General features: G+C 42.4%; 1 protein-coding gene across 2 annotated transcripts in view; it reads right to left on the bottom strand.

Annotated features, from left to right (window-relative positions):
* TRPM3 (transient receptor potential cation channel subfamily M member 3) overlaps nucleotides 1-26,606 on the bottom strand; it is a 247,270-nt gene that overhangs the window by 133,444 nt on the left and 87,220 nt on the right. For both annotated transcript variants that reach the window (XM_040356686.1, XM_040356694.1), the window contains exons 8-9: nucleotides 6,883-7,006; nucleotides 711-783 (exon numbers count right to left, since the gene is read on the bottom strand). In XM_040356686.1, coding sequence (XP_040212620.1) covers nucleotides 711-783; nucleotides 6,883-7,006 — 197 coding nt within the window. The remainder of the gene's footprint in view (nucleotides 1-710; nucleotides 784-6,882; nucleotides 7,007-26,606) is intronic.

Raw genomic sequence — 26,606 nt, 5'->3', positions numbered from 1 at the left:
ACAGGTGCGCTTTGCCATGATCGCTGTGCAGTTTGCAGACACAGGTACAGTACAGGTACAGTCAATCTGCAGACAGGGCACTGGAGAAAGCACTGGGGGACAATCAAAGGTCACTGTAATTTATTTTTAATTTTTATCCAATTGTGTCAGTGTGTTTTACTATGTTGCTACTTATATTTTTTGAATTTCGCGCCGTTCCCCCCCCTTCCGCCCCCCTGCGTCGCGACGCTCGCAGGGAAGGGAATCAGGGGAACACAGTGCATCGGGCGGACATCCGGCCGCCGTGCACTGGGGAAAGACATCGCTGACATCGCTGGATCGCAGGGAAAAGGTACCAAACCTCTTCCTGCATCTAGCGAAGAAAACCCGAGTGTGGCTCGGGGTTACCGATCGTAGCCTAAAAATCTCGCCCCGAGCCACACTCGGGAATACCGCTCAGAAGGTTAATGTTCTTGCATTTATGTTGTAGTTAATGTTTTTGTAACACACAGTAAAAAATGAACTTAGATTAGCTAATATTTGTAAGCATGTACCAAGGGCATTATATGTTTTCTTTGTTAATGAACACATTCTTAAATAATTAAAACATTATTATAGCACATGATAATACTAATAATGCATGGGGACATTGACTGCAATGGATATAAATGTCTGAGACTTTAGTCTTCTAATTGAATGGAATGATTATTATATATGATCCACATAATTACCTTTAAGCAAGGCTGTGAGGATTGCTAAATCAATATCTTGATGACCTTCTGATCCCATCCTGAACACTGTAATCTGGAGTTTGAAAGATGAAAAACAATAAAATAGACATTATTATATTGTGATGTTCCAAATATTTGGTCATCTTAGGTCACCTTAGTCACCTAAAAATTGTTCTATAAAATATGTAATTGATCACAGGTGAATTTTAATTACCAATGGATCCTCTATTTTGAGTTTTCATCAATATTATTTTTATTAAAAAACATCTAATACACAGTTGTGCCTTCTTCTTTCTCTCCTCATTTTGTTATAGTTGAACAATGTTGAATATAAAATGACAAAATATTCATATGTACATACTGTATGTTTCACCAAATTACAAAGGCAACTGTTAAAAAATGCTTTTGCAAAGGATTTCCATTATACCAAATTGAATGCAATCACTTCCATTCCAAGGAACTAAGGTTTCTTAGTTTTTGCTTCAATTCGCCTATTTTTATGTTTTGACCACTTTTTATCTTTTGTTTTACAATGCATGTTAACACTGCAGCTATCTTAAGCAATCTTTTATATATTGAAGTTGACATTTTGTGGCAAAGTTGGGTGAATTGTGGTAAAGTGGAATGTAATTATTTTGTCAATCTTGCCCCATTTTGTCAATTTTGTTTCATTGCAAACAAAAGCTACACTTTTGCAATATTCAGTTTCTTTGCTTATGAATTCTCTGGAGAATGCTAAGTATAATTTGTTACATTTACGTTTGTTTCCTAATAAACAAACATTTCAATGAACTGACCAATATGTAATATTGAAAATATGTGCCAATTTATTCCTGGATCAGTATGTTCCAAAGTCCTTCCCTCTTTTGATCACATTATATCAAACCTTAAATAATTAACTACTGTACTTTTCTACTTCACTTCTTTCCCTCCCAGCATTTTGGATCTGCATCTCATTACCAATATTCACATCATCCCACATAGTTAATCTTTATCTTTGCCTTGACACTCTTTATATCTTGTGCTGAGAATGATAATTCTAAAGAAAATTGCACCTGATGCTCTTGGTTAGGTAACCTGCAATCCATGTTAAGGACATTCTGAAGGTTATTTACTAAAGTGAAGTGATGTGAACCTATTGTTGTTTTAAATATCATATTTAAGTGCAGTTTTCATAAACTGCTCTCTGCAAGGCTAGATGTTTAAAGTGAACCATGTTATATCTTGTTTAATTTTTTTTAATCATAAACTTAAAACAATGCTATTTTATTCCCATCCAGTAACTGTCTATTGAAGAGACCATGTCAGAAATACGCAACTCCAGCAGGTGTCTGTGTCTACTGCTGCACACCATAATTCCATCTGTAGACCCCTATATGAATATTAGGTCCTTTTGGGACAAAGTGATCTGAGGAAGGCACTACAGCATGTGACAGGGGGCATGGACATCTGACACTCCTGAAAGCAGTTTATGGCAGGTGTAGACAGTTTTAGGGTCCATTCACAGCAGCTGCCACTGCAGCCACGGGTGTGCTTTGTAAAGGGGCAATATGCACTGTTTTTCTTTTTTTAAACTCTACTGTAATATTACAAAATTGCATTACATTGATTTTCATGCAACTAAGAAGGCTGTTCTGAAAAAAAGGTACAACTTGTCCTACAAATTTTCAGCACACACTACCACAGTGTGGTGGTGTGAACTGAACTAATAGAACAGATGGCAAATTGCCTTGTCTAGGTTGCCCAGCACAGTCCCATCCATACAGAGTGAATGGACACTTACGAGAAGTTGTCCAAGTCCCTTCTGCTGAGTACCATGCAAAGAATCTCAAGAAGACCCAACTGAAATCCTTTGCACTGCACATAGGAAAACAGCCACGCACAAGTGGCCCTAACTTGTTTCCACTCAATGTTTGCATGACTGTGATGAATACATTAGACTGAAAGCTTTTTTTGTGATATGGACTATGTAAATGTTTCAGTTTTTATATTAAAAGTATGTGTTGCAGAATATGTTTGCATGATAAAAAATAGTAACACTATTCATTATATTGAATTGCATTATCCAAATATAGTTTATTTTTAACAAATATTATCAATCCTCTATAAACTGAAACAACCAGTCAGGCAAACAAGGCTTTGCAAAAATCTATAGATCCAGGCCACAGTTGCATATTTTAAAATGTATAAATTAAACTAATACATAAGCATAAAGCAACAATTCCAAAGTCCCATGTACTGTACATAAAGTACATAGGTAGTTTGACAATTATTTAAATTAATAAATGTAGGGTCCCTGCCTTTAAGCAGGCATTTTCTCGGCCTACATTTAGTACTGCCGGGATGTAGTCAGCTTAAGCTCTAGTTGATAGTTCTGCTTAGGTTTTCCCTGAGGTCAGAGTTATTGTTTGCTTTTGCCTGCTGTTTAAGAGTGTCCCTGGCAATAGTGTAAAAGGATACAAAAACCTAAGTTATAAATATGTATGTTTCCCTGGCAAACCACTAAGAAGTTTATTGCCAGAGGTACATGCTGGGGAAAGTAACCTTGGAAAGCACATGTAGCATCAAGGAAAGAACAGGAAGAATGTTGTGTGGACTGGAGCACCAGAAGTGAAACTTTGCCTCCTGTAGAGTGTCTAGAAGAGTTAGTTAGACGCTATAGACAGTGCAAGTGGCTTATCCAAGCAGTAAGTATGCAGCACTGAAGCTGCTCTGCATGTTGAATAGTAAAGCATGCCAGTCTGTGTATATTTGGGCTTTTTGGGTATCCAGTATCCTAATCCCCTTCTCCCTAAGTTCATTTTAGTAAACTCTGTAAAACTTCCTTAATTGACTGGTGCCTAATTTTTTCCAACCCACAAAGTTTCAAGGATTGTTCCCTGAGGTGAATTGCTAGCAACACAAAGCCACTTGGGGTCCTTAACAAAACATAACTTTAAAGGACAGGTATAAAAAGAAAAATATGGTAGATGCTTATGCTTTCTTATTTTAAAGGTGCAGGCTCCTGGCCTGTTATGCCGCGTATACACGATCGGAAATTCAAATCTTGTCAAAAATTCTGACCGTCAAGAATGCGGTGACATACGATGATTCGAGATCAATGAAGGTCAATAGGCAGTTTGGCTCTTCTGCTTGATTCTGAGCATGCATATTTTTTTGGCGCATTGGAATTGCATACAGACGAGCGGATTTTCCATCGGAAAAATAAAGAACCTGATCTCAATCTTTTGTTGGCAGAAATTCCCACACATGGTCGGAATTTTCGACCAAAAGCTCACATCGGACTTTTCTTATCGGAATTTCCGATCATGTGTACGCGGCATTAGTCTGATAATAGTTGCACTAGTGGGTCACTCGCTGAATATTTGGCTATGATCAAGGATCAAGATAACAAACTTGAAATCTGTAACTTTGAAAGTTAGTTAGCGCCATGTACTATCAAAATTTAGCAACTTTTCAGTGTTGGGTACTCTATTTCTGCTATCGCTAGTGTAATTTTTATAATTTTGGCAACTAAATAGTGCATTTTTTTTATACAGATCTGTATACTATAGCCAAAGGAGATGGTGATGAGATTTATTTTTAAAAGGGGGACAGACCCAGTCCCTGTGCTGGTGGAATTGAAGCAAATGCCCTTCCTTGCCCACTTAAAACAACAGCCCTCTAGGTATGGCATATTAACACCTTCTAGTTTATTTCACATTGACAGTATGTTGTTAAAACACCATGGCCTGACACAAGAATGAATCCAGTTATTGGATTCTGAGGCTATGTTATTAATCAATAAAGCTCTGAGACCTTGCTAGACATATTGTTTTTTACAAATCCTCCCTATTTTCAGTGAAGCACAAAGCATTGACTAAAACATATTTGTTTTATTGGAAAAAGTAAAGGCCATAGCTTTAAAATCCCCGGTGATTTTTCATCAGGACAGCAATGTTTGTAGAGGACTGTAAGTCTAAATAAAGATAGATTAGTGATTTTGAAACGTCCTGCACAATCAATAGCATACAGTATGTGCAGACAAGTGCTGACAGTGATTTCAGCTCATTTGTAATGACTGAATAGAAGCTGTGATTGATGTGCAGTTTGTAGTCAGTCTGAAATAAATGTAAATTAAGTAAAGTAGAATGACTTTCCAAAAAAAAAAAAACAGGTTCCCACATAAAGTATATCCTTAAGGGTTTACAAAAAATAAATTGAGACAAACTTATTTTAAGTTATTGAATCTATAAGCTATTCAAGCTACTGAATTAAGGTTTAAGATAAATATGTTTCTTGAAAGAAAAAAAGGGGGTGCCTATGCGTATCTCCCTCTGAAATTGAAAGTTGATAGCTGTTATGCTACCCAGCTTGCTCCAATAATTTGACCCACTGACCCAAAATAAGTATGTAAACTAAGTTGGCCCCAAAACTTGTCAGTGGCTCAAAGTATTGACATTAAAAATCCGGATGGCCGCCAGGAACGTATCATTAAAAAAAAGGAACATTTAGTAATAGTAACCCTCACGTTTCTCTTGAGAAAAGTATGAATCTACCGTTGCTGTGCTCTTTCATAAACACCAGTTACCTGACTGTTGCTTACTCTTTGACTACCATACCATACATGAGTTAAATACCTGGAACAAGTATGTATATCAGGAAAGTCAGAAGAAACAAAAGTCCTCAACTGTATACTTGTTCCAGGTCACTGATTAAAAAAATGTTTTTAGGTATACCAGACTTCTAACATTTTTAGAATATGTGAAAATGTGATGTTGCAGTGACAGCATCCATGTTTCAAACAGTGGTGGCTGGTGGTCAATTTTTTTTTGGGGGGGGGAACAAATACATCAAACGCAGCCACTGTGCCCATCAAACGCTGCCACTGTGCTATCAAATGCAGCCACTGTGCCCATCAAACGCAGCTACTGTGCCATCAAATGCAGCCACTGTGCCATCAAACGCTGCCACTGTGCCATCAAACGCAGCCACTGTGCCCATCAAACGCTGCCACTGTGCCATCAAACGCAGCCACTGTGCCATCAAACACTGCCTCTGTGCCCATCAAATGCTGCCACTGTGCCATCAAATGCTGCCACTGTGCCATCAAATGCTGCAAGTGTTTCCATCAAATGCTGCCACTGTGCCATCGAATGCCGCCACTGTCTCGGTGGTGCAGCAGGTGACAGCAATGAGCAGGCTCCTTAATGCATCTCCTGCTGTCCTCTCCTCCCATCTTCTCCTCCTGATAGATGTCCAATAGCGGCACCTGTTGTTTCAGCCAATCAAGTGATGGTAAAAGACCCCAACACCTGGTTGGTGGAGAGGCAGTTCAGTGTTAAGAAAGCGAATATTAATTCGCTTTTATAACACACCTGGGTGAACTGCGAGCACAAAGCATGGTGCTTCACCTATTTTGAAGCCTATTAGAGCCCATGGCTATAATCAGGTGCTTCAAAAACACCCCTCGCCGCTATAATTTAGGGGGTGGCAGTGGCGGCCATGGATAGATTTGTGCTATGCATAAATCTATCCATTGTCATAGAGGGGGCGGCTGGAGAGAGGGGGTGGCTGGAGAGAGGGAGAGGTGCCCGTGCGCCCTTATGGATGCACCGCCACTGGTTTCAACCAAGACAAGTCTCATTTAAAATCTTCCCTATCAATGGCAAATTGATAGAGTAGTACCTGATGAAGCATTGAGTAGTATCATTTTGCTTTCTGAGGTCAATGACTTATTAAGCAATGAAGCCAGAGACTGTCGTGTAATACACATTTGCAGAAAAAATGAGCAACAACAATCTATGCCCTCTTGTGAACAGTCATTATAAAATGTCCCTTCTACATCTACCTATAAAAAGAGACCATTAGTTGAATCTGTTCAGTAAAAGAACCTAATACTTAGATTATACAATACAGTATTCAGCTAACTTCATAGTTACAACTTACAGCAAGTACATTTACAGTGGATCCACCACTACATTTAGTAAAATCAGTTGTTGCCATATGCTGTACATAAAAACCAGATAATTTTATTGTTGTATACAGACACATACATGCTTATTCAATGTGTCAAAGTATGATAATCTTTTTTACTTAGAATTACCGTACATGTCATTTATAATAAACACAACTACATATTTAGTGGCAGCATCCATGATTTAGAAATCAAGCCCTAATTTAATTTGCTTACCAGCTCCTTTTTTTTCATACACTCCATAAGGATCATAAAAAGATGCTGGGCCTGGGTTCGTGTATAAGTGAAGGTCTTCTGGATAGTAACTAGAAGTTGATCTCTTAATGATTCATTGATAAGGCTGAAAATAGAAATACAGTGAAATATAATATTCCTAAGGTTAAATCTGGTGGCTAAATATACTAAACATTGATACTGTGTCACTTAATGCAGTGGTCATCAACCCTGTCCTCAGGGCCCACTAACAGGCCAGATTTGATGTATTACCTTGAGGAGATGCAGACTAGAATACTGTAATCACTGAGCAGCAAATTATATTAACTGTGATGTAATTCAGTTATCTTGTTAGTGGGCCCTGAGGACAGGGTTGATGACCACTGACTTAAAGGTACAATCATAAAAGCAACAAAACAGTCTCCTTCTCCTTAAATAGACATCAGAGGCATAAGCATGGAGATCTTATAATAACATCAGATGTATAGTAAGGGGGATCTTATGATGACTTCAGATACATACTTAGGGAGACCTTATAGCCAGTTCACACTGGGGCATACCTCAAATGCATACATAGGATGCATACAGAGGGAGATCTTTTGATAAACTCAGATGCATATGTAGGGAGATCTTATAATAACATCAGATGCAAGCATAGAGAGATCTCATGATGACATTTGACATTAGATACGTTGGTAGGGAGGTTTTGGTACTGGAGACTGCACAGTCACAGACTGGGAATGTTTACAGCATACTGCTAGCTCCTCTACTGTGACATACTGTGCATATTCTGCACATTTATTATTATTTGCCATCCCCCAAATCTTTGAAAATAGCCCATTATACTCTATGGTTGGTATGAAAACATGTTGGTATGTCACAGTAAAAGGGCTGCTGTCAGTGTCCAACCCTGTGTTGCCCAGCAACATTTTCCTGTATGTAGTTAGATGCAGCAAACCTACTAAAATAAAATGTCTCCTATATAACCCTAGTAAGCCCATTATTTATTTGTTTTGAAATTATAATTTGTTTTTCAAAGATTTTAATTAATTTATAGGTAACCTTATTCTTATGTAAGTTCATACTCCATGGTTTGTACCAAAACCCAAATTTGTATGTCTTGATAAACATGTCAAATGAATACAATTTGTACTTATCTACAGTAACACCAGTTGTTTTAAAATTATGTGTCATACTAGAAAAAAAATATGTTTTTTACCTTATTTTTACAGAAAATAAAATAAGCAGCAAAGGGCAATATAATAATAAAGTCTTATTTATCCTCTCACAAAAAAATGTATTATTTCTAAGTCATAATTAATAACAAAGTTGCTGCCAGCTTAGAAGGCCAAAGAATTATGAATTTTTTTGGTTCATATGGGATAAACAGCTTTGAAAGCTGACATGTTTAACCGTATTACTACTTCCGCCTTAAGTTCTACAGCACAGCAGTAACAGGATTTAAACAAGATCATAACTGGTATAGCATCTGTGAACATATTTAAATGCTGGCTCTTATGCGTGTTTGGTAGTGAGGTGTATGATAAACAGTTGTGAAATGATCATATGGCATAAATATTACAGGTGCCATCATTTTATTCTATAGATCCTCTACTTTTAGATAATATATATTGTTTGGGGGTTTTCAAATACATTTACATATCAAAAATTCACATTTTAGCATGTCTGTAAAAATAAAATAAAATGGTTATGTTGGAATTGTGTTAACTTTGTAAATCACATTGGACTTTACAAGGTATTGATCTACTGCTTCTCTTTGTCCTGGTGAAAAGTTGATTTAGGTCTAACCTTATGTTAGAGAATATCTGTCACCAATGTTTACTGGTTAAAACAGTAGTTAGGAATATCTCTTTATTGTTAAAGTGAAGAGGAGATGACCAGAGCGCATGCCGGGAGAGACAAAGGTAAGGTGAGGTATTGTATTCATCCCTATTAAAATTCTCCTAGTTAAGTCTTTCTCAATCAAGGTTCCTCTAGAGGTTTCCTAGGGGTATATTGAGCAATTAGCAATTTCTGACTCTCAGACAAGTAATCACTGACACCAATAATCTTTTTAGCTGTCACTAGTTCATCATGGCAGCCAAACAAGTAACATTTTCAGAAGAAGGTAAGAAACGGCAGTGTACTTTTTCTTTCAGCATGGGCTTACTTTACCATCATTGTTTTACTTAAAGTGTATGTAAATCCAAACAATTTTTTTATTTTTCTTTAATAGATTGAGTAAGGCTGTGTCGTCCATTTGTCATTCATCCATTGATAGAGGAAAAATAGACGTAAATGCATCTCTATGGAAAAGCAGAAGTAAATGGATGGTCATCCATTTACATCTGTTTACATCTGCTTCCCTTAAAAAAAAGGGAATGGAATAAAAATGAATGTAAACAGACAACCAGTTCATTTATGCATAAAAAATTGCTCCAGGACTCAAGTGGATAAAGACTCTAGCTGGTGAATGTAAAAAAAAAAATACGTAAAAACTGATGCAAATGGATGAACTTCATCACTTTTTTCTTCGAAAAAATAAAAATAAAAGTTTTAGCTTTACAGACACTTTATCAAAAATTATACATATAGTTGTCTATAGGTTCAATACACAAAAATTATGCCCATTCTTTGTACAGTAAGAACGTACATTATAAGTTATAGTTAGTCATGATTTTATTCTGTAATTTATGCAATGTATTTATGCAAAGGCATTTCTGGATAGGGTAATAAGGGGTAAGACCCTTTGCTTTTTCAATATATTATTGTTTAAGCATCTACTGTCCTGGTGTCTCTAGTGTTTTAGTATCTATTGTCACTGAGACAGAATAATGGGAAAAAGGGATGAGCATTGCATTGGGTTCAGTGAACTTCAAACCCCATTGAAATCAATGGGAGCCAAATCTATCAAATTTAAAATGCCCACTTTGTATGCTTCAGAACAGAAAGTCGTCCAGAACACAGCAGCCAGACTGGTAACGGGAAAAAAACCTTGGGAATCAATCACCCGTCCCTGAGGTCCCTACATTGGCTAGCCGTAAAGGATCAGGTTACATTCAAGACCCTCTGTCTCACTCACAAATGCACACAAGGAAATGCTCCTCAATACCTGTGCGAGAAAATAAAACACTACAACCCTAGTTGCACCCTCCAGTCAACTAACCAAAACCTCCTCCACATCCCTAAGACCCGCTACAAATCTAAAGGAGAACAAAGAGTTGCAGTCCAAGGACCACGGCTATGGAACTCTCTACCCACTAACATCCGCATGGAAGAAAACCATTGGGCCTTTCGAAAAAAAACGTAAGACCCACCTCTTCTGAAGGATCAGGATGACACTGGATGCAAGCGCCTTGAGGCGATTTAGTTCGCATTTGTATCGCTATATAAGTTAATCACTCACTCGCTTAAAGTAAAACATTAAAAATGCCAAATTCCTTTAAAAATTATGCCTGGGAGTGCCCTAATCCTGACTGTGAAGGGGTGCATCTCTGTGCTACAAAAAATGCTACAGCAACAAAAACCAACAAAAAAAAGTGTGAGAGGTCCCTCTAAAAATCCATACCAGTCTATCAATCAAAGCAACAATACCATGCCACATGCATTAATAGCATCTATGTCCCTATGTTGATGAGGACAAGAGTCTCCTTCCTACAACCCTGCCCAGGTGTCTGTGGGTGGGGGGGCATATCAGAATATGAAATCCTCCTTTAATAATAAGGGATACCCCCAGATATCAGAGCCCTCATATGTGAATGAGCCTGGAGTACATTTTCATCTAGAAATAAAGACACCCAAAGATTTAACAAAAAAATAACATTTAAAAAAAATGCCTTGTTGTAAAACCAACATCAATCATGATGCCCGCCACCCACTGACTCACACGACCAACCCCAACAGTACTACCAGGGGCATAACTACATGGGTCGCAGGAGTCACAATTGCAACCCAGCCTTATGCTTGAGGGGCTAGTGTGTCTCCCCAATACACATAGATAGGAGGGGTGGCGAGGATGGCATAAAGAGGAGCATATGCCCCTGATGACACACGTTGGTGGAGAAACGTCGGGCCAGTGGAGAAAGGCTAACGCTATTTTGCTATTGGAGGGCTGAACGGAAGAGCGCCATCTTACTGGTAGGAAGCGCAGGTCGCTTTCATAACTACATGCCTGCTTTTTATATTTTACATGTTAGTGCATCCTTACACCATTTAAAAAAAAAATTGTTTAATGGGATGTCTGCGCAATGAGCTGTGTTTCTGTTTTCATTTCCTACACATGTGTTCATGCTATTGGAGCCTATTGGGTTATATGCCTTGCTGATCTCCAAGCTCACTTTGAAATTACAAGTCCCTAGAAGGAGGAGTGGTGGATGTTTTTTCTTTGAATGATCTATTATCCTGTGAACCAAGAATTCCATCTGTTCCTTGGGTTGGAATATCCTACATGTGCATATATGTACTGACGGTAAGGGTCAGTGTGTTTGGGTGTTGGTGGAGGCTCGGCTATTATCCTTGCACTTGATTCCTCCTCTCTTCTGGATTTCTTTTGGATTGGATCCATATTTTTAGATTGTCATCTATTGGAGTGATACATACAAACTTTGGATTGGATCCTCATTTCAATTGTCATTTATTGGAATGTTACATATGAACTTTTTATTTTTATTTTATATTATTATTTTTTTATTATTATTTTAGCGCTACACCACAACTTTCATTATTTTCCATTGTATCCAACAATATTGTGTCAGCTGCTGTAGTTTATATATCATTTTTTTTTTATTTAGCGCAACAAGCACTCTATTACGATAAAGAGGAACTGGTTATGTCAATTTTCCTCCTGAAGCTGCTGAAAGCTTGATTCTCCTCCTCTAAAATGGCAATTAATAGTAAAATAGTAAAATAATAAAAGGATAAAAGAACAAGCCAAGGGGCTCCAAGGTGGCAGGAAGGGAGCCCACTGCAGAACATATGAAAGAGTCCCACTGCATGACCATAATAAAGGCCCCAGTGATGGGAGTAAAGAGCCATTTGATCAGTGGGAAGAGCCCCGGGACCAGAGGGAAGGGGTCCGGGATAAGTCAGTGGAAAAAGCTTGGGTCCCGGGGGGAAGGGCTCCAGCTGGGGATCAGGGGGTACTTCATAGTTTCTTTCACCAGGGCCCTGAAGGTTCTAGTTATGCCTCTGGGTACCACTATCTGAATGACTGCTCTTCAAGCTATCATTGGTTATATACATGTGGGAAGAATGGGGATAGTGGTGATATCATTCTACAAATAAGGTCAGTGGCATAGCCACTAGCCAAAAGGCCTGGTGGACCCCTCTCCTCATGGTCAGCTGCAGCCAAACGCAGAGTACCAGGTGAGGGGCTCTGCCGAATAGAGACCCCCAGTTCAGGGGGGGAAGGAACCTAATTTTCCACACATCTTCCCCCTAAACTAATAGGTAGGGCTGAGGACCCACACCCTCTATCTGGGTGAAAAGGAAAAACACAAACATAAGTGCAGGTGGCACACAAGTTAAGAAAATGTGAAATAAATAAGTGATATAATATGTGTAATGGTTCGACATGGTGGCCTGGTAACAAAAATTGCCCCGGTCTCAGCCAAAATGGGAAGTGCCATGTCCATGTGCTTCTTCTCACAGTAGGTTTTCAGGCCCATAGTCATACTAAGAGCACCCCAGCATCCCAGGCGGCACTGACACCACAGGTTGTCTGCCTTCCCAGCCCATGATGAGACCAGGTAGCACCATTAAAACCAGGAGGCACTGGGCCTCTCAGAACACCCCACACCACTATTACCAACCCACACATTATGTGGTGCACTCTACGGTTTCCTTAACCATCGGGAAGGTCCCTTAGGTCCCACATTATACCAGAAGAGATACTATACAGCTAGCCATTCCTACCAAAAAGCCAGAATGATGGTGAGGCACCCCTACTGAACACTGATAAGAACAGATAGATACTACACTTGATTTTACTTTTTTACTTTATTTTTTATCTAATGCTTTCCGTATAATGTTCCAGCAAGAGTAGTTCCATATAAAGCTAGATTAATTGATTACTGATACTCATAAAATAACTCTATGGGCAGAAATAAATGTAACAATGTTTGCATATGCACATTTATTAGTATGCATGAGATGCACGAAAGGAGTGAACTCATGTTTAATTTTGGTTTTAAGTAACATTTTTACAGTTTAAACTTTACTGGGGAGCAAATTTGCATAATAAACACTTCTGGTTCTTTGGGCTTTACATTTGACTCGTACACATTCTTCAGTTCTATACCCCACAGTAAAATAATTCACTGTGGATCTACTGCAAAATGATGAGAAGCAGAATTGAATGTACAGTATTTCCTGACACCCTAAGCCAAAAGTCTTGTTTTGGCCCCCATTCTATTTGACTGGCCAGCTTTAGAATCACACTAACAAGATCAGACATTATTGCCATACAAGATGGAAAGATGGAAGCTGAATAAAACAGTTTGTCCACTTTGCATGAGTACACACAGGACCAAATAATACAAGAGTAAGACAAACTGTCACCCTAATCTAAAGCAGATTGGATTTAAGTGTTTAGGACCAAATCATTTAAGTATACAGTATGCCATCTGAACCATCATGAACCTAGCTCAATTGCTCTGGGAAACAGTCATCATTTGAGGTGTGTTGGTGGCATTGTGCAGCACTAATGATTTATGCTACCATCTATAATTGGCTATACAGAGATCAAGCCCTGTAGAAAAAGTGATTGTTTTATATATAATAGTGATAGATTTATTTTAACTAAAACTAATATTAACAACATGGTTGTATAGAATTTTGTTTATATCAAAGAGTTGTCAAATAAGTTAGATAAATAATGCTATTTTTTAAATAATGGTAGATAATATTTTTGCCTCAAACATAATATTTAAAGATATTGTAAAGGCGCCTCTTCTCGTGTCCCTCTTTGCTGCTCCTGGCCGCTCCCTCCTATCGAGTGCCCCTACAGTCAGTAGCTTTCTATGGGGGAACTAGAGCCGAGTCACAGCTCTGTGTGTCCATTCAGACACAGAGCCCTGACCCGGGCCGCCCCCTCTCTTCCCTGATTGGCTGACTGACTTTGATTGACAGCCGATAGTGCCGCTGTTGTGTCTCAGCCAATCAGGAGGAATGTCCCAGACAGCTTAGACATCTACATCACTGGAGAGAGAAGGGGCTCAGGTAAGTAATTAGGTAGTACTGGGGCGGCTGATAGACACAAAAGTTTTTTTTATCCTAATGCATAGAATGCATTAAGATAAACAAAAAAAACTTCTGCCTTTACAACTCCTTTAATTTGACAAAGAACAGTAACCCATTACATGAATCCAGTATTAATCTTTCAGCAGTTTGATTCACATAAACCTCAGTTTGATTGGCTTCTATGGGTAATATCATTGGCACTTCAGTTTCTGCGCCGCCTTATGCCGCATACACACGACTGTTTTTAATGTCATGGAAAAAAATGATGTTTTTCTCAACGTGATTCTTGTCAAGCCTGCCTTGCATACACACAATCATGAAAAAAATGCTTGAGCAAAGCGCGGTGACATACAACACGTACGACAGCACTATAAAGGGGAAGTTCCATTCGAATGGCGCCACTCTTTGGGCTGATTATGCAAATTTTCCTTCTCATAACTTGGTTCTGAGCATGTGCATTTTTTTTCCCCGTCGTTAAAGGCTACACACGACCGTTTTTCATGACGAGGAAAGCGACAACGTGAAAAACGTCAAGAAAAAATAGAGCTGGTTCTAAATTTTTAATGGACATTTTTCTCGTTGAGAAAAATGCTCTGGAGCCTACACAAGATCGTTTTTAATGACCAATTAAAAAAATTGCATTTTTCTTGCCATGAAAAACGGTTGTGTGTATGCGGCATTAGTGCCATATTCCATAAGACAAATATCAGTGATTACCGTATTTTTAAGTGCAGTAATCTTTTATTTCAGATGAGAAAAAAAAATGTTATTGCATGATTGCTTTCCTATGTTGGATTTTTAACATTCTGGTATATCTTAACCACTTGCCGACCAGTGCACGCACTTTTACATCAACAAAATGGCACGGACAAGCAAAAAAGGTACATTCCCTTTAAATTGCCGACCCTGCTGTGGGCTCCATGACCGCCCTCCACGGGACCCGCAAACCCAATCGCTGCTGGTGTCCCGCAATCGGGTCACAGATCTGAGGAACGGGGAGATGTTGTGTGTAGATACAACATCTCCCCATTCTGCCTAGTGACAATGTCACTGATCGTGTTCCCTGTCGTCTGGAACAGCGATCAGTGACGTGACACGCCCCCTGACAGTAAGAATCACTCAATAGGTCACACTTAATCCCTTCAGCGCCCCCTACAGGTTAACCCCTTTACTACCAGTGTCATTTTTAGAGTAATCAGTGCATTTTTATAGCACTGATTGCTGTAAAAATGACAATGATCCCAAAATGGTGTCAAAAGTGTCCGATGTGTCCACCATAGTATCACAGTCACAATAAAAATCGCTGATCTCCGCCATTGCTAGTAAAAAAAAAATATTAATAAAAATGCCATATGAATTATCGCCTATTTTGTAGCACAAACCAATCAATAAACGCTTATTGCAATTTTTTTACTAAAAAAATATGTAGAAGAATACATATCAGCCTAAACTGAAGAAAAATAAATGTTTTTTTTATATCTTTTTTGGGGATATTTATTATAGCAAAAAGTAAAAAATATTGTATTTTTTTCAAAATTGTCGCTCAATTTTTGTTTATAGCGCCAAAAATAAAAACCACAGAGGTGATCAAATACCACCAAAAGAAAGCTCTATTTGTGGGGGGAAAAGGACGTCAATTTTGTTTGGGAGCCACGTCACACGACCGCGCAATTGTCAGTTAAAACAAAGCAGTGCCGAATCGCAAAAAGTGACCTGGTCTTTGACCAGCAAAATGGTCCGCGGCTTAAGTGGTTAAAGTAAAACTGTAATAAGAAAAATATAGAGAATGCTGTTGTAGGGTTACTTTTCCTGGGGACACTAGATCATGTGGAGATTTCTTCAGCAGTACAATTTTGGATTGACACTTGGGGACCTGAAATTGAGCTTGCACACTGCAATATTTTTTTTGGAGAAGCCTGGCTCCCGGGTGACAATGCTAGGGATGACTGCAAAAAGGGAGGGAGAAGAAATCAGCTGCCATGCATAGGGTAAACCAGGTGCAACCACCAAGCCCGAGGTCTTGGTATAATGTTTTTTAAATAATTACTGCAGCGGCAGTTATTACTTTGCTATCTGTACATTACTTACCATATATACTTAAGTATACGCCGACCCTAATATAAGCTGAGGCACCTAATTTTACCACAAAAAAATGGGAAAATGTATTGACTCAAGTATAAGCCTAGGGTGTCCATCTGCATGCCTCACTGTGCCTCACTTTGCCTCACTGTGTCCATGCCTCACTGTGCCCATGCATCACTGTGCCCATGCCTCACTGTGCCCATGCCTCACTGTGCCAATACCTCACTGTGCCCATCCCTCACTGTGCCCATTCCCCACTGTGCCTCACTGTGTCCATGCCTCACTGTGCCCATGCCTCACTGTGTCCATGACTAGACTTACGTTTAACATTGGAGTATAAAGAAGGTGTGCCCGATTTTGAAATTTCTAATTTTTCAAATCGGTGCTCCCTGGCCATAGGTTCCCCAGACAGCAAATTTTGCACACTTGTAGAGAACAACTTGGGCTACATGTGTGCCAAGTTTGGAGTCCAGAGGACCTACGGCCAGCTGGTACCGGGTCCCCAAATCCGGAAAATCAGGCCCAAAAAGGTGACTCAAGTATAAGACGAGGGGGGCATTTTCAGCACCAAAAAATGTGCTGAAAAACTTGGCTTATACTCGAGTATATACGGTAATCCTAACTCCTGAACTCTGTGCATTACTTAATCCTGGCCTCTGTACTTTGTGTGTTTCTTTACCAATACACTAAACTCTCTGTGTTACTTAATCCTGACCCCTTAATTCTGAGCCCTAACCCCTCTGCTTAATTTAATCCTTACTCTTGAACTCTCTGTAGTACTTTATCTTGACTCTTGAACTCTCTGCATTACTTATTCCTGACCCTTGAACTCTATGCTTTACTTAATCCTGGTTCCTGAACTCTGTGCATTACTTAAAATAGAACTACAGGCAAAACTTTTATTTTCATTTTGGCTTATCCAATAACGGGAATAGAAAAAAGATTGTACCATAGCATAATTCCGTATATAGTGTGACGTCACTGCACGTCACCACGCTAAGGAGGAAGGGCTCCTCGTATCTGCCGGCCGGCACACTTTTTTACATGCTGTTTTTAATCTCTTGTTTGTAAGTACATTTACGTTTTAATAAATGCCACACTATATTACGGAATTATCCTATGGTGCAATCTTTTTTCTATTCCCGTTATCGGATGAGCCTGAGAGTGTACCTGGCGATTTCTTTCTGGGACCTGTCTCCCCTTATGACCCTGTGAGTTCACAAAGGCCACGGCTGGGCTATAGCCGACTGCGCATAGAAGCTTGCCCTCTGGTAAGCGGCCTCATATCTTCGGTGAAGGGATCACTTATTGTGTTGATACATGTCACTTTGGTGGTTTTAACTTCCAGGATTCCCAATTTTGCATGAACACATCTAATGAAGAATATTACTGTTCTTATGGATTGTTTTTTTTATGGATTTGACTCATATCAGATCCTGAGTATACATTTGTCATTGTTCTGTGGCGCGGCTTTGTTTTGAATTAGTTTTTTGTCTGTGTATCGCACGCCAGCTGCTGCCTACTTTTAGTTTAAACTACCTACACATTAGCGCAGTTTTTTGTTTTCTTCTTTTGTAATGGCGGTGATCTTCAATTTTTAGCGTGACTGTGACATTGCGACGGACAATTTTTATCCCAAATGACACTTTTTGGGGACCAGTGACATTATTACATTGTTCAGTGCTATAAAAATGCAGTGATCAATGTAAAAATGACACTGGTAGGGAAGGGGTTAACACTAGGGGGCGATCAAGGGGTTAAATGTGTTCCCTCAGCGTGTTCTAACTGTAGGGGGGATGGGCTGGCAGGGACATGACAGAGATCACTGTTCCCAATCACTGGGAGCAGTAGATCTCTGTCATGTCTCCTGTCAGATCGGGTTTACACTGGCAGATCCCCTTTCTACCCCTGTATTAGGCGATTGCGTGTTGCCAGCGGACCCACGGGCATGCTCCTGCAGTGTGCAGCGGGAGCGAGAGCATGCCGCCCGCTATCACACCTGTGCAAGCCTGTTGTACAGCTACGGAGATTTGCGCAGGAGAGTCAAACTGTCACCGTATCACGATGGCAGCTGGTCGGCTAGTGGTTAAGAGAGACACAGACAGCAATACAAACCGACAGGTGTTCTAATCCCTCTCCACTCCATTCAAAAAAAAGTTCTGCCTTTAGTTATTCTTCAATACTGAACCATGAACCCTAAGCATTAAATGATTCTAATCCCTGTGGGTTACTAAATACTTTTAAGTGCAAAGGAGGGATTTGGGGTTTTTAGACACCAGATCCCTCCATAAAGAGTACCTGTCACCACCTATTACTGTCACAAAGGATGTTTACATTCCTTGCGACAGCAATAAAAGTGATCCGATTTTTTTTTCAAAGGGATAATGTAAAAAATAAAGAAAATGTTTTAAGTGCCCCGTCCCTGCAAGCTCACGCAACAAAGAAAATGCATACATAAGTCGTGCCCACAAATGTAAACAGTGTTCAAAACACACACTCTCTTGACCCATAGCAGCAAAAGACTTATACTCATTTAGGCCACACCTACTGTTATAATGATTTATCCACATACATAATTGGCCACAGCATGCTACATGCACCACATCATTGCCCTTCTCATGGTGCATGAGGTATTTATACATCAAATGTCTGCCTCTTGAGTTGTTTTGTAAGTGTGGTTAGTAGGATGTTCTGTATTTAATTTTAAACATTTGGTAACCTTATGCTGTTTTTACTGTAGCCACCCTGCCCAATTTAGTGCTGCTAAGATGTAACCAGCCTATACTGAACTGATAGTTCTACATTCACTTGGTCTTTTTTGAGCCCAGTGTTTTTGTGTTGCTACTGGATAGTGTTCCTTGCAGTAGAGTAAGATGATCTAATAATGCTGGATTATGAATACTTACTGTATTTCCCCACTGTCCAAGCACTAGGAGGTCCTTACCTTAGAAGACTGCATTATTTCTCTTAAATTCTGCTGTGTTGTTTGGGTATCCTGTGCTCTAACCCACTCTCACTTGAGTTTTTGGTGTTTATTAAACTTTTTAATCATCTAAAAAGGACTGGTGCGCTTTCTTTCAACTCCCTACTATAAATCAAGGAATCTACTCTTAGATGAAATGCTAGCCCACCCAACCACTGAGGGTCCCAATCTGCTCATAGGGATTGGGGGTGCTACATTACCTCTGAAAAAGCAGCTGACACAAAAAATCAAAAAGGCTGGCACAGAGCTTTGATCCATATCCAAAAGTTTATTGTTAAAAAAGGCAAGAACAACCAACAACAACAAGATCACTCAAGAGTTTCGGCTATACAGCCTTAATCATAGCTGTGAATACATTTGAATGACTGGATGACTTCTGATTTGGAACTGAAGGAGCCCCAAGGACAGAGAGGTAGAGTGCTTTTAGTTGTTTGTGAAAAAGATGCTTGCCTGGCTATCTACGTGTGTGTGCGCGTACGCCTGACATACATTTCAATTGGTGCTCGTCTTCTGAGGCGCCTCAGAAGACGAGCACCAATCGAAACGTACGTCAGGCGTACGCGCGCACACACGTCACTTCCGGGTCAGCGTCTAGGTGGTTGTAGCTGGAGCGCACGCTACACACCATTGTACAAACGCTGTTACCCTGCATCTCTGACGCAACTTTTCTGTTTTATATTTTTTCGTTCATATTTGTTTTAATAGCCACTCGGGAAGTACACTACTGGCTACAATTTTATTTTATTTTTAATAAATTTTACATACGGTATTGCACTACTGGAGTCCCCTTCTCTATTTTTTGAGATACGGAGGTACTAAGCGGTGGATGTGATTTGCTGGATAGCCAATACCTGGAGAACCACCTGGAAGGTAGCTGTATGTGTGAGCAGAGGAGAGGAGCAGCAAACAAGGGAGTTCGTGGTATATGCCTGTTATCCCAAGCGGGGAGTACCATCTGGTAAGTGGGGAACCCTGAGGGGAGCACCGGGACCACCTCGTATTAATAGTCCTAGGACCACCCCCTCCACACGAAACAACCTTCCTGGACTCCATATATACTGCAGTTTTACCGTCATCTATGTTTTGTTTGGATTGAACACCTCACACAGTAGCTGTATAAAGTTTTCCATTGTGCTGTATACACCGCTGCAGGATCCTATTGGACATTTACATCATATAACTCTTGTATGCTGTTTGCTATATCACCTGTACTGCTATATACATGTGCTTTATGTGTAGCTTATTGTCAGAACCTGTACTCACCGAGACCGAGATGCTGAGGGCGGCTCACCTTTGCGACCCTGTGCAGACCACTCCCTGGAGTTGGGACAGAGGAGGGACGGCACAAGGAGGCACCGGCGCCGGGAGCTGGCAGGAAGACTTGGTGCAGCTGACGGAAGCAGGGCAGGTGCAGAAGACTGGAGACAAGCGTTGGTCAGGCAGGAACTGGTAGGTGAGTCTGGTAGGGTCCACAGGAGATGAGGGCAAATCCGAGTCACAAGCCGAGTGTCAAGGGCAGGAGAGTTCAGAGGGAGTCCATGAGAGCAAGCCAAGGTCAAGGGGCAGGAGATAACAGCAATCCAGGTAACGTTAGCCAAAGGGTCAGAGGTTCCAGGTGAGAGGAGAGTCGTCAGGAATTCCGGGTCAAAACAGGCAGGTACGGCAACAGGTAAACACATAGGAGCTGAAGACAAACCAGCAACCTGTTCAGGGAAGGCTGCTGGTTTAAATAGGAATGTCCGGCCTCTGATTGGCCCCAGGGTTGCCGCATACGTGCACGTGCGCGCTTCCACGCACACGGCGTGCTGCCGTACCGCGCATGCGTGCGCGCAAACCACGCACAGGCATGCGCTGAAATGTCATTCTACTGGGCATGTGCGGGAATCTGTCAGAGATAGAGCTAGTACCCTGACAGTGCCCCCCCCCAAGGGGCGGACTCCGGACGCCCAAACTGGTCATTAACTCCGGGTGTTCCAGGTGAAAGGCCCGAATCAGGCGAGGGGCATGGAGATTCCGGGAAGGCTCCCAAGAGTTATCTTCAGGGGGATATCCCTTCCACTTTATAAGGTATTGCAACTGCCTTCCTCTTTTCCTGCAGCTCAAGATAGCCTCCACCTCAAACTCTTTTTCACCCTCAATCTCCACTGGTGGAGGTGGCAGTTCTTCTCTACCGTTGAAGGGGTCAGACACAACGGGCTTAAGCAGAGAGGCGTGAAACACAGGGTGGATCTTGTAGGACCTGGGTAAAGCCAACTCAAAAGCTACTGGGTTGATTTCTCGCCTGATCTCAAATGGCCCGATGAACCTTGGACCCAGCTTCCGAGAGGGAATAGGTAACTTGAGGTTGATGGCGGATAGCCAGACCTTCTCACCCACTTTGAAGACAGGGCAATCCTTCCTCCCCTTGTCATGGAACCTCTTATAGTCCTGCTGAGCTTGCTGCATGCTTTCCTGTAACTTCTGAAAGTTTTGCTGGATGCAGGTCACACGTTCCTGGACCGCTGGCACAGATGTTTCCGGGATGGAGTCCGGCAAAAAGGAAGGGTGGAAACCGAAGTTAGCCCAGAACGGGGTTTGGTTTGTGGAAGAATGTATGGAATTATTGTAAGCGAACTCGGCTGTAGATAACAAGGAGGACCAATCGTCTTGGGAGACTGAGCAAAAGCATCGTAGATACTGTTCTAGCGTTTGATTAGTGCGCTCTGTCTGGCCATTACTTTGAGGGTGATAGGCCGAGGACAGACAGATCTTCACTTCCAAAGCTCTGCAAAGTTCCTTCCAAAATTTGGATGTGAATTGAGTACCTCTGTCAGATACTATGCTTTTGGGCACTCCATGGAGCTTGATAATCTCTTTAAAAAAGATTTTGGCTGTGTCTGCCGCGGAGGGCGTACCCACCATGGGCAAAAAATGCGCCATTTTGGACAGACGGTCCACCACGACTAGGATCGTGGTAAACCCGGCTGAAGGAGGCAAATCGACAATAAAGTCCATGGAGATGTCAATCCAGGGCCGTTCTGGGATAGGAAGGGGTTTCAGCAGCCCCCAGGTCTTCGTGTTTGGCCCCTTACTCCGCTGGCAGCGAATGCAGGAAGAGACATAATCCTTGCAGTCGGACCTCCATTTAGGCCACCAGAAGGAGCGAGAGATCAGTTCGGAAGTTTTACGGGTACCAAAATGGCCAGCCAATTTACGATCATGGAAGGTGCTGAGGATTAACTGTCTTGCCTCTGTTGGAACAAAAATCTTCCCACGAGACCACAGCAGGTCGTCCTTTTTCTCCAAGGACGAAACCTCATGATCAGGGCACCGTTGGCATGCGGTCTTTAGAGCAGTCAACAAATCTGTTTGAGGGAGAAGCAAAAAATTTTGAGGTGACAGGATCGTGCTGGGCTCGGAAGTATCGGGCGTCTCTGGAAACATCCTGGAGAGGGCATCAGCTTTTCCATTTTTTGCGCCAGGACGATAGGTAATATGGAAATTGAAGCGAGCAAAAAAAAGAGCCCAACGGGCTTGTCTGGGCCTAAGGCGTTTTGCAGACCGTAAGTATTCCAGGTTCCTGTGGTCAGTGAAAATGATAATGGGATGCGCTGCCCCCTCCAGCAGGTACCTCCACTCCTCCAGTGCAAATTTTATGGCCAGTAGTTCTCTATCGCCTACGTCGTAATTGCGCTCAGGAGGACTTAGTTTCCGAGAGGCATAGGCTACTGGGTGAAGAAGCGACTTCGGTCCCTGTCTCTGGGAAAGAATAGCGCCTGTAGCAGATTCCGAGGCGTCCACTTCTAGAACAAAAGGTAACGTAGAATCCGGATGACAAAGTACAGGTGCCGAGGTAAAGGCCGTTTTGAGTTTGATAAAGGCCTCCTGAGCCTCTTGTGGCCACTGGAAGCGGTGCCCCTGGCGGGTCAACTTGGTGATGGGAGAAACAATTGATGAAAAACCGATGATGAATCGTCTATAAAAATTGGCGAAGCCAATGAAGCGCTGAACGCCCTTTTTGTCTGTTGGAGGTGCCCACTCCTGAATAGCACTGATTTTCTGGGGATCCATGGCTACCCCATGCACAGAAATGATAAATCCTAAAAATTGCACTGATGTCTTTTCGAACTCGCATTTTTCTGATTTGAGATAAAGCCGGTGTTGTCTCAAGATGGTGAGAACCTGCCTGACATGTTGCCGATGTAATTCTTTTGTGGCTGAAAAGATAAGAATATCGTCCAAGTAGACTACGAGGAAGTCATCTAAAAATTGTCGAAAAATGTCATTGACTAGATGCTGGAAGGTGGCGGGCGCATTACAGAGCCCAAAGGGCATGACCAGATACTCGAAGTGCCCGAATCTGGACCTGAACGCAGTCTTCCACTCATCTCCTGCCCTTATTCGGACCAAATTGTAGGCGCCCCGGAGGTCCAATTTAGAAAAAACCTGAGCTGATCGGAACCTTTGAAAGAGCTCGGGGATTAGAGGCAGCGGGTACCGGTTCTTGATGGTAATTTTGTTTAACTCCCTATAATCAATGCAGGGTCTAAGCGATCCATCTTTTTTCTCGACAAAGAAGATCCCCGCCCCCGCTGGCGAGGAGGAGGGACGGATGAACTTCTTACTTAAATTTTCTTCAATATAGACCTTGAGGGTCTTCAACTCAGTCTCTGACAAGGGGAATATGCGCCCAAAGGGAATTTCAGATCCGGGCAAGAGGTCAATGGGGCAGTCATATGACCGATGTGGTGGGAGACAATCGGCTTGTTTTTTGTCAAAGACATCCTTGAAGTCTAGGTAGGCTGGAGGAACATGCTGTAGGTCTTCAGGTGGAGTAGCTAGCGTGGAGCAGGCGACTGGAGCGGGTGCGAGACAGTGCTGGGAACAGTAGGTGGAAGGGAAGCTGACTTCTTTCTTGAGCCAATCAATGCAGGGCAGATGAACTTGTAGCCAAGGGAGACCCAGAATGATAGGGAACATGGGGGACGGGATCAAGTCCAAACAGAGGAACTCCCGGTGCCCAGAATCTGAGATGGCACAAAGAGGAAGGGTTTCCTGGGTAATCAATCCGGAACGGGGAAGAGAGCCATCAGCCAGATGAACTTGCAGCTGAAAATCCTTGGTACGGCAGGGGATACGCAGCTTTTGGGCCAAGGATGAGTCCAAGAAGCAGCTGCAGGCCCCGGAATCAATTATCGCCGGCAGACGTGTTGCCCCTTCCGGGAGCTGTAGGGAAAGAAAGAGGATAACATAAGTCTGAGGCAAACTGGTAACAGGGAAATTGATAGCAGATGGAGGTTTCGACTTACAAGGCCTTACTGGGCAAGTGCGCAAAAAGTGTCCGGCGGCTCCGCAGTACAGACAGAGGTTAGATTGACGCCTCCGGAGTCTTTCTTCTGGAGTCAGAGGGGCCCGTACTATACCAAGCTGCATCGGCTCTGGGTCGGGTAATGAGGTGTTTGGTGGAGCTGGGTGAGGCGGAGGTACTGGAGCATATCTTGGTGGAACCCAGTTAGGCCGGTTGGACTGGAACCTCTCCGAACGACGTTCTCGAAGGCGCCTATCCAGCTGAGTGGCGGTTTGGATTAAATCCTCCAGAGAGGCAGGGGGTGGCGACCTTGCAAGCTCATCCTTTAGGTTCTCAGAGAGGCCCTGGCGGTATTGGTACCTGAGGGCCAACTCATTCCAGCCTGTGTCAGCAGACCACTTTCTAAATTCGGCGGTGTAGTCTTCCACCGGCCGTCTCCCTTGATTTAAGCTGTGCAGAGTACCCTCTGCGGTGGCTGCACGTAGGGGGTCGTCGTATAATTTCCCCATGTGGGTGAAGAAGGTGTCCATAGAGTCAAGTATTGGACTGCGTTGTTCCATTAAGGAGTGTGCCCATGCTTGAGGCTCCTCAGAAAGGAGAGAGATTACGAATCCAACCTTAACAGCTTCGGTCGCAAAAGTTCTAGGTTGCAAGGCCAGGTAAAGGGAACAGGCATTCTTGAAAGCCCGATATTTCCGGCGGTCGCCTGAGAATCGCTCGGGCATGGAGACCCGGGGTTCGGGATTACTCCCCATCATGGCAGGGCTTGCAGGAGCTTGGGCAGCAGAAGGTCCGGGTGAAGAGGCTAGGGCCGCAGTGGATGGACCTGGGGAACCGGCCAGTTGTTGGAGGCGGCCATCAATCTGGAGGTAGCCTTCCTGAAGCTTCTGGACTGCCTCTGTTAAGGCGGAGACCTGTTGGCACAGCGTCTCAAAGGGTGAGCGCGCCCTGTCGGTCTCAGACATCTGGCTGGTTTGTACTGTCAGAACCTGTACTCACCGAGACCGAGATGCTGAGGGCGGCTCACCTTTGCGACCCTGTGCAGACCACTCCCTGGAGTTGGGACAGAGGAGGGACGGCACAAGGAGGCACTGGCGCCGGGAGCTGGCAGGAAGACTTGGTGCAGCTGACGGAAGCAGGGCAGGTGCAGAAGACTGGAGACAAGCGTTGGTCAGGCAGGAACTGGTAGGTGAGTCTGGTAGGGTCCACAGGAGATGAGGGCAAATCCGAGTCACAAGCCGAGGGTCAAGGGCAGGAGAGTTCAGAGGGAGTCCATGAGAGCAAGCCAAGGTCAAGGGGCAGGAGATAACAGCAATCCAGGTAACGTTAGCCAAAGGGTCAGAGGTTCCAGGTGAGAGGAGAGTCGTCAGGAATTCCGGGTCAAAACAGGCAGGTACGGCAACAGGTAAACACATAGGAGCTGAAGACAAACCAGCAACCTGTTCAGGGAAGGCTGCTGGTTTAAATAGGAATGTCCGGCCTCTGATTGGCCCCAGGGTTGCCGCATACGTGCACGTGCGCGCTTCCACGCACACGGCGTGCTGCCGTACCGCGCATGCGTGCGCGCAAACCACGCACAGGCATGCGCTGAAATGTCATTCTACTGGGCATGTGCGGGAATCTGTCAGAGATAGAGCTAGTACCCTGACACTTATGGTATATGGTAGCCATTTGTATACTGTAGCATAGACTATCATAGGATTTGTGCATTGATACAAGCACTCACTATATATTTTTCTGATCTGATTCTCAGCTTTACCTTATTGCTGGGTTTTCAGTTACTCTTAGCCTATTAGGTTGCAACTAGACACCATCTTTGGGTTTAGTGACCAGGCAGCGCCACCACCCCATTTATATTTACACTTTCTTTAAATACAGTACATTACCCTTTTGCTTTGCTGACCTGTGTATTATCGTGTGTCTGAATTTTGCTTAGCTATTGTCTAGGCACACCTTGGACCATAAAAAATATAAAACAACAGAAAACCTATTTTTTTGGATCACCCTATGTGTTCGAAAGAACTTGCTGTTATGTGTGTTGCTATTGTCCAGAACAGGGGTGTCAAACTCAATTTCATCGTGGGGCGCATCAGCATTATGATTGTCCTTTAAAAGGGCCGGTTGTACAGTATCTGT

Source organism: Rana temporaria, chromosome 1 (genome assembly GCF_905171775.1).
Source record: "Rana temporaria chromosome 1, aRanTem1.1, whole genome shotgun sequence".
In the NCBI taxonomy this organism is placed as follows: domain Eukaryota; kingdom Metazoa; phylum Chordata; class Amphibia; order Anura; family Ranidae; genus Rana; species Rana temporaria.
This window is presented reverse-complemented; position numbering and strand designations above follow the sequence as displayed.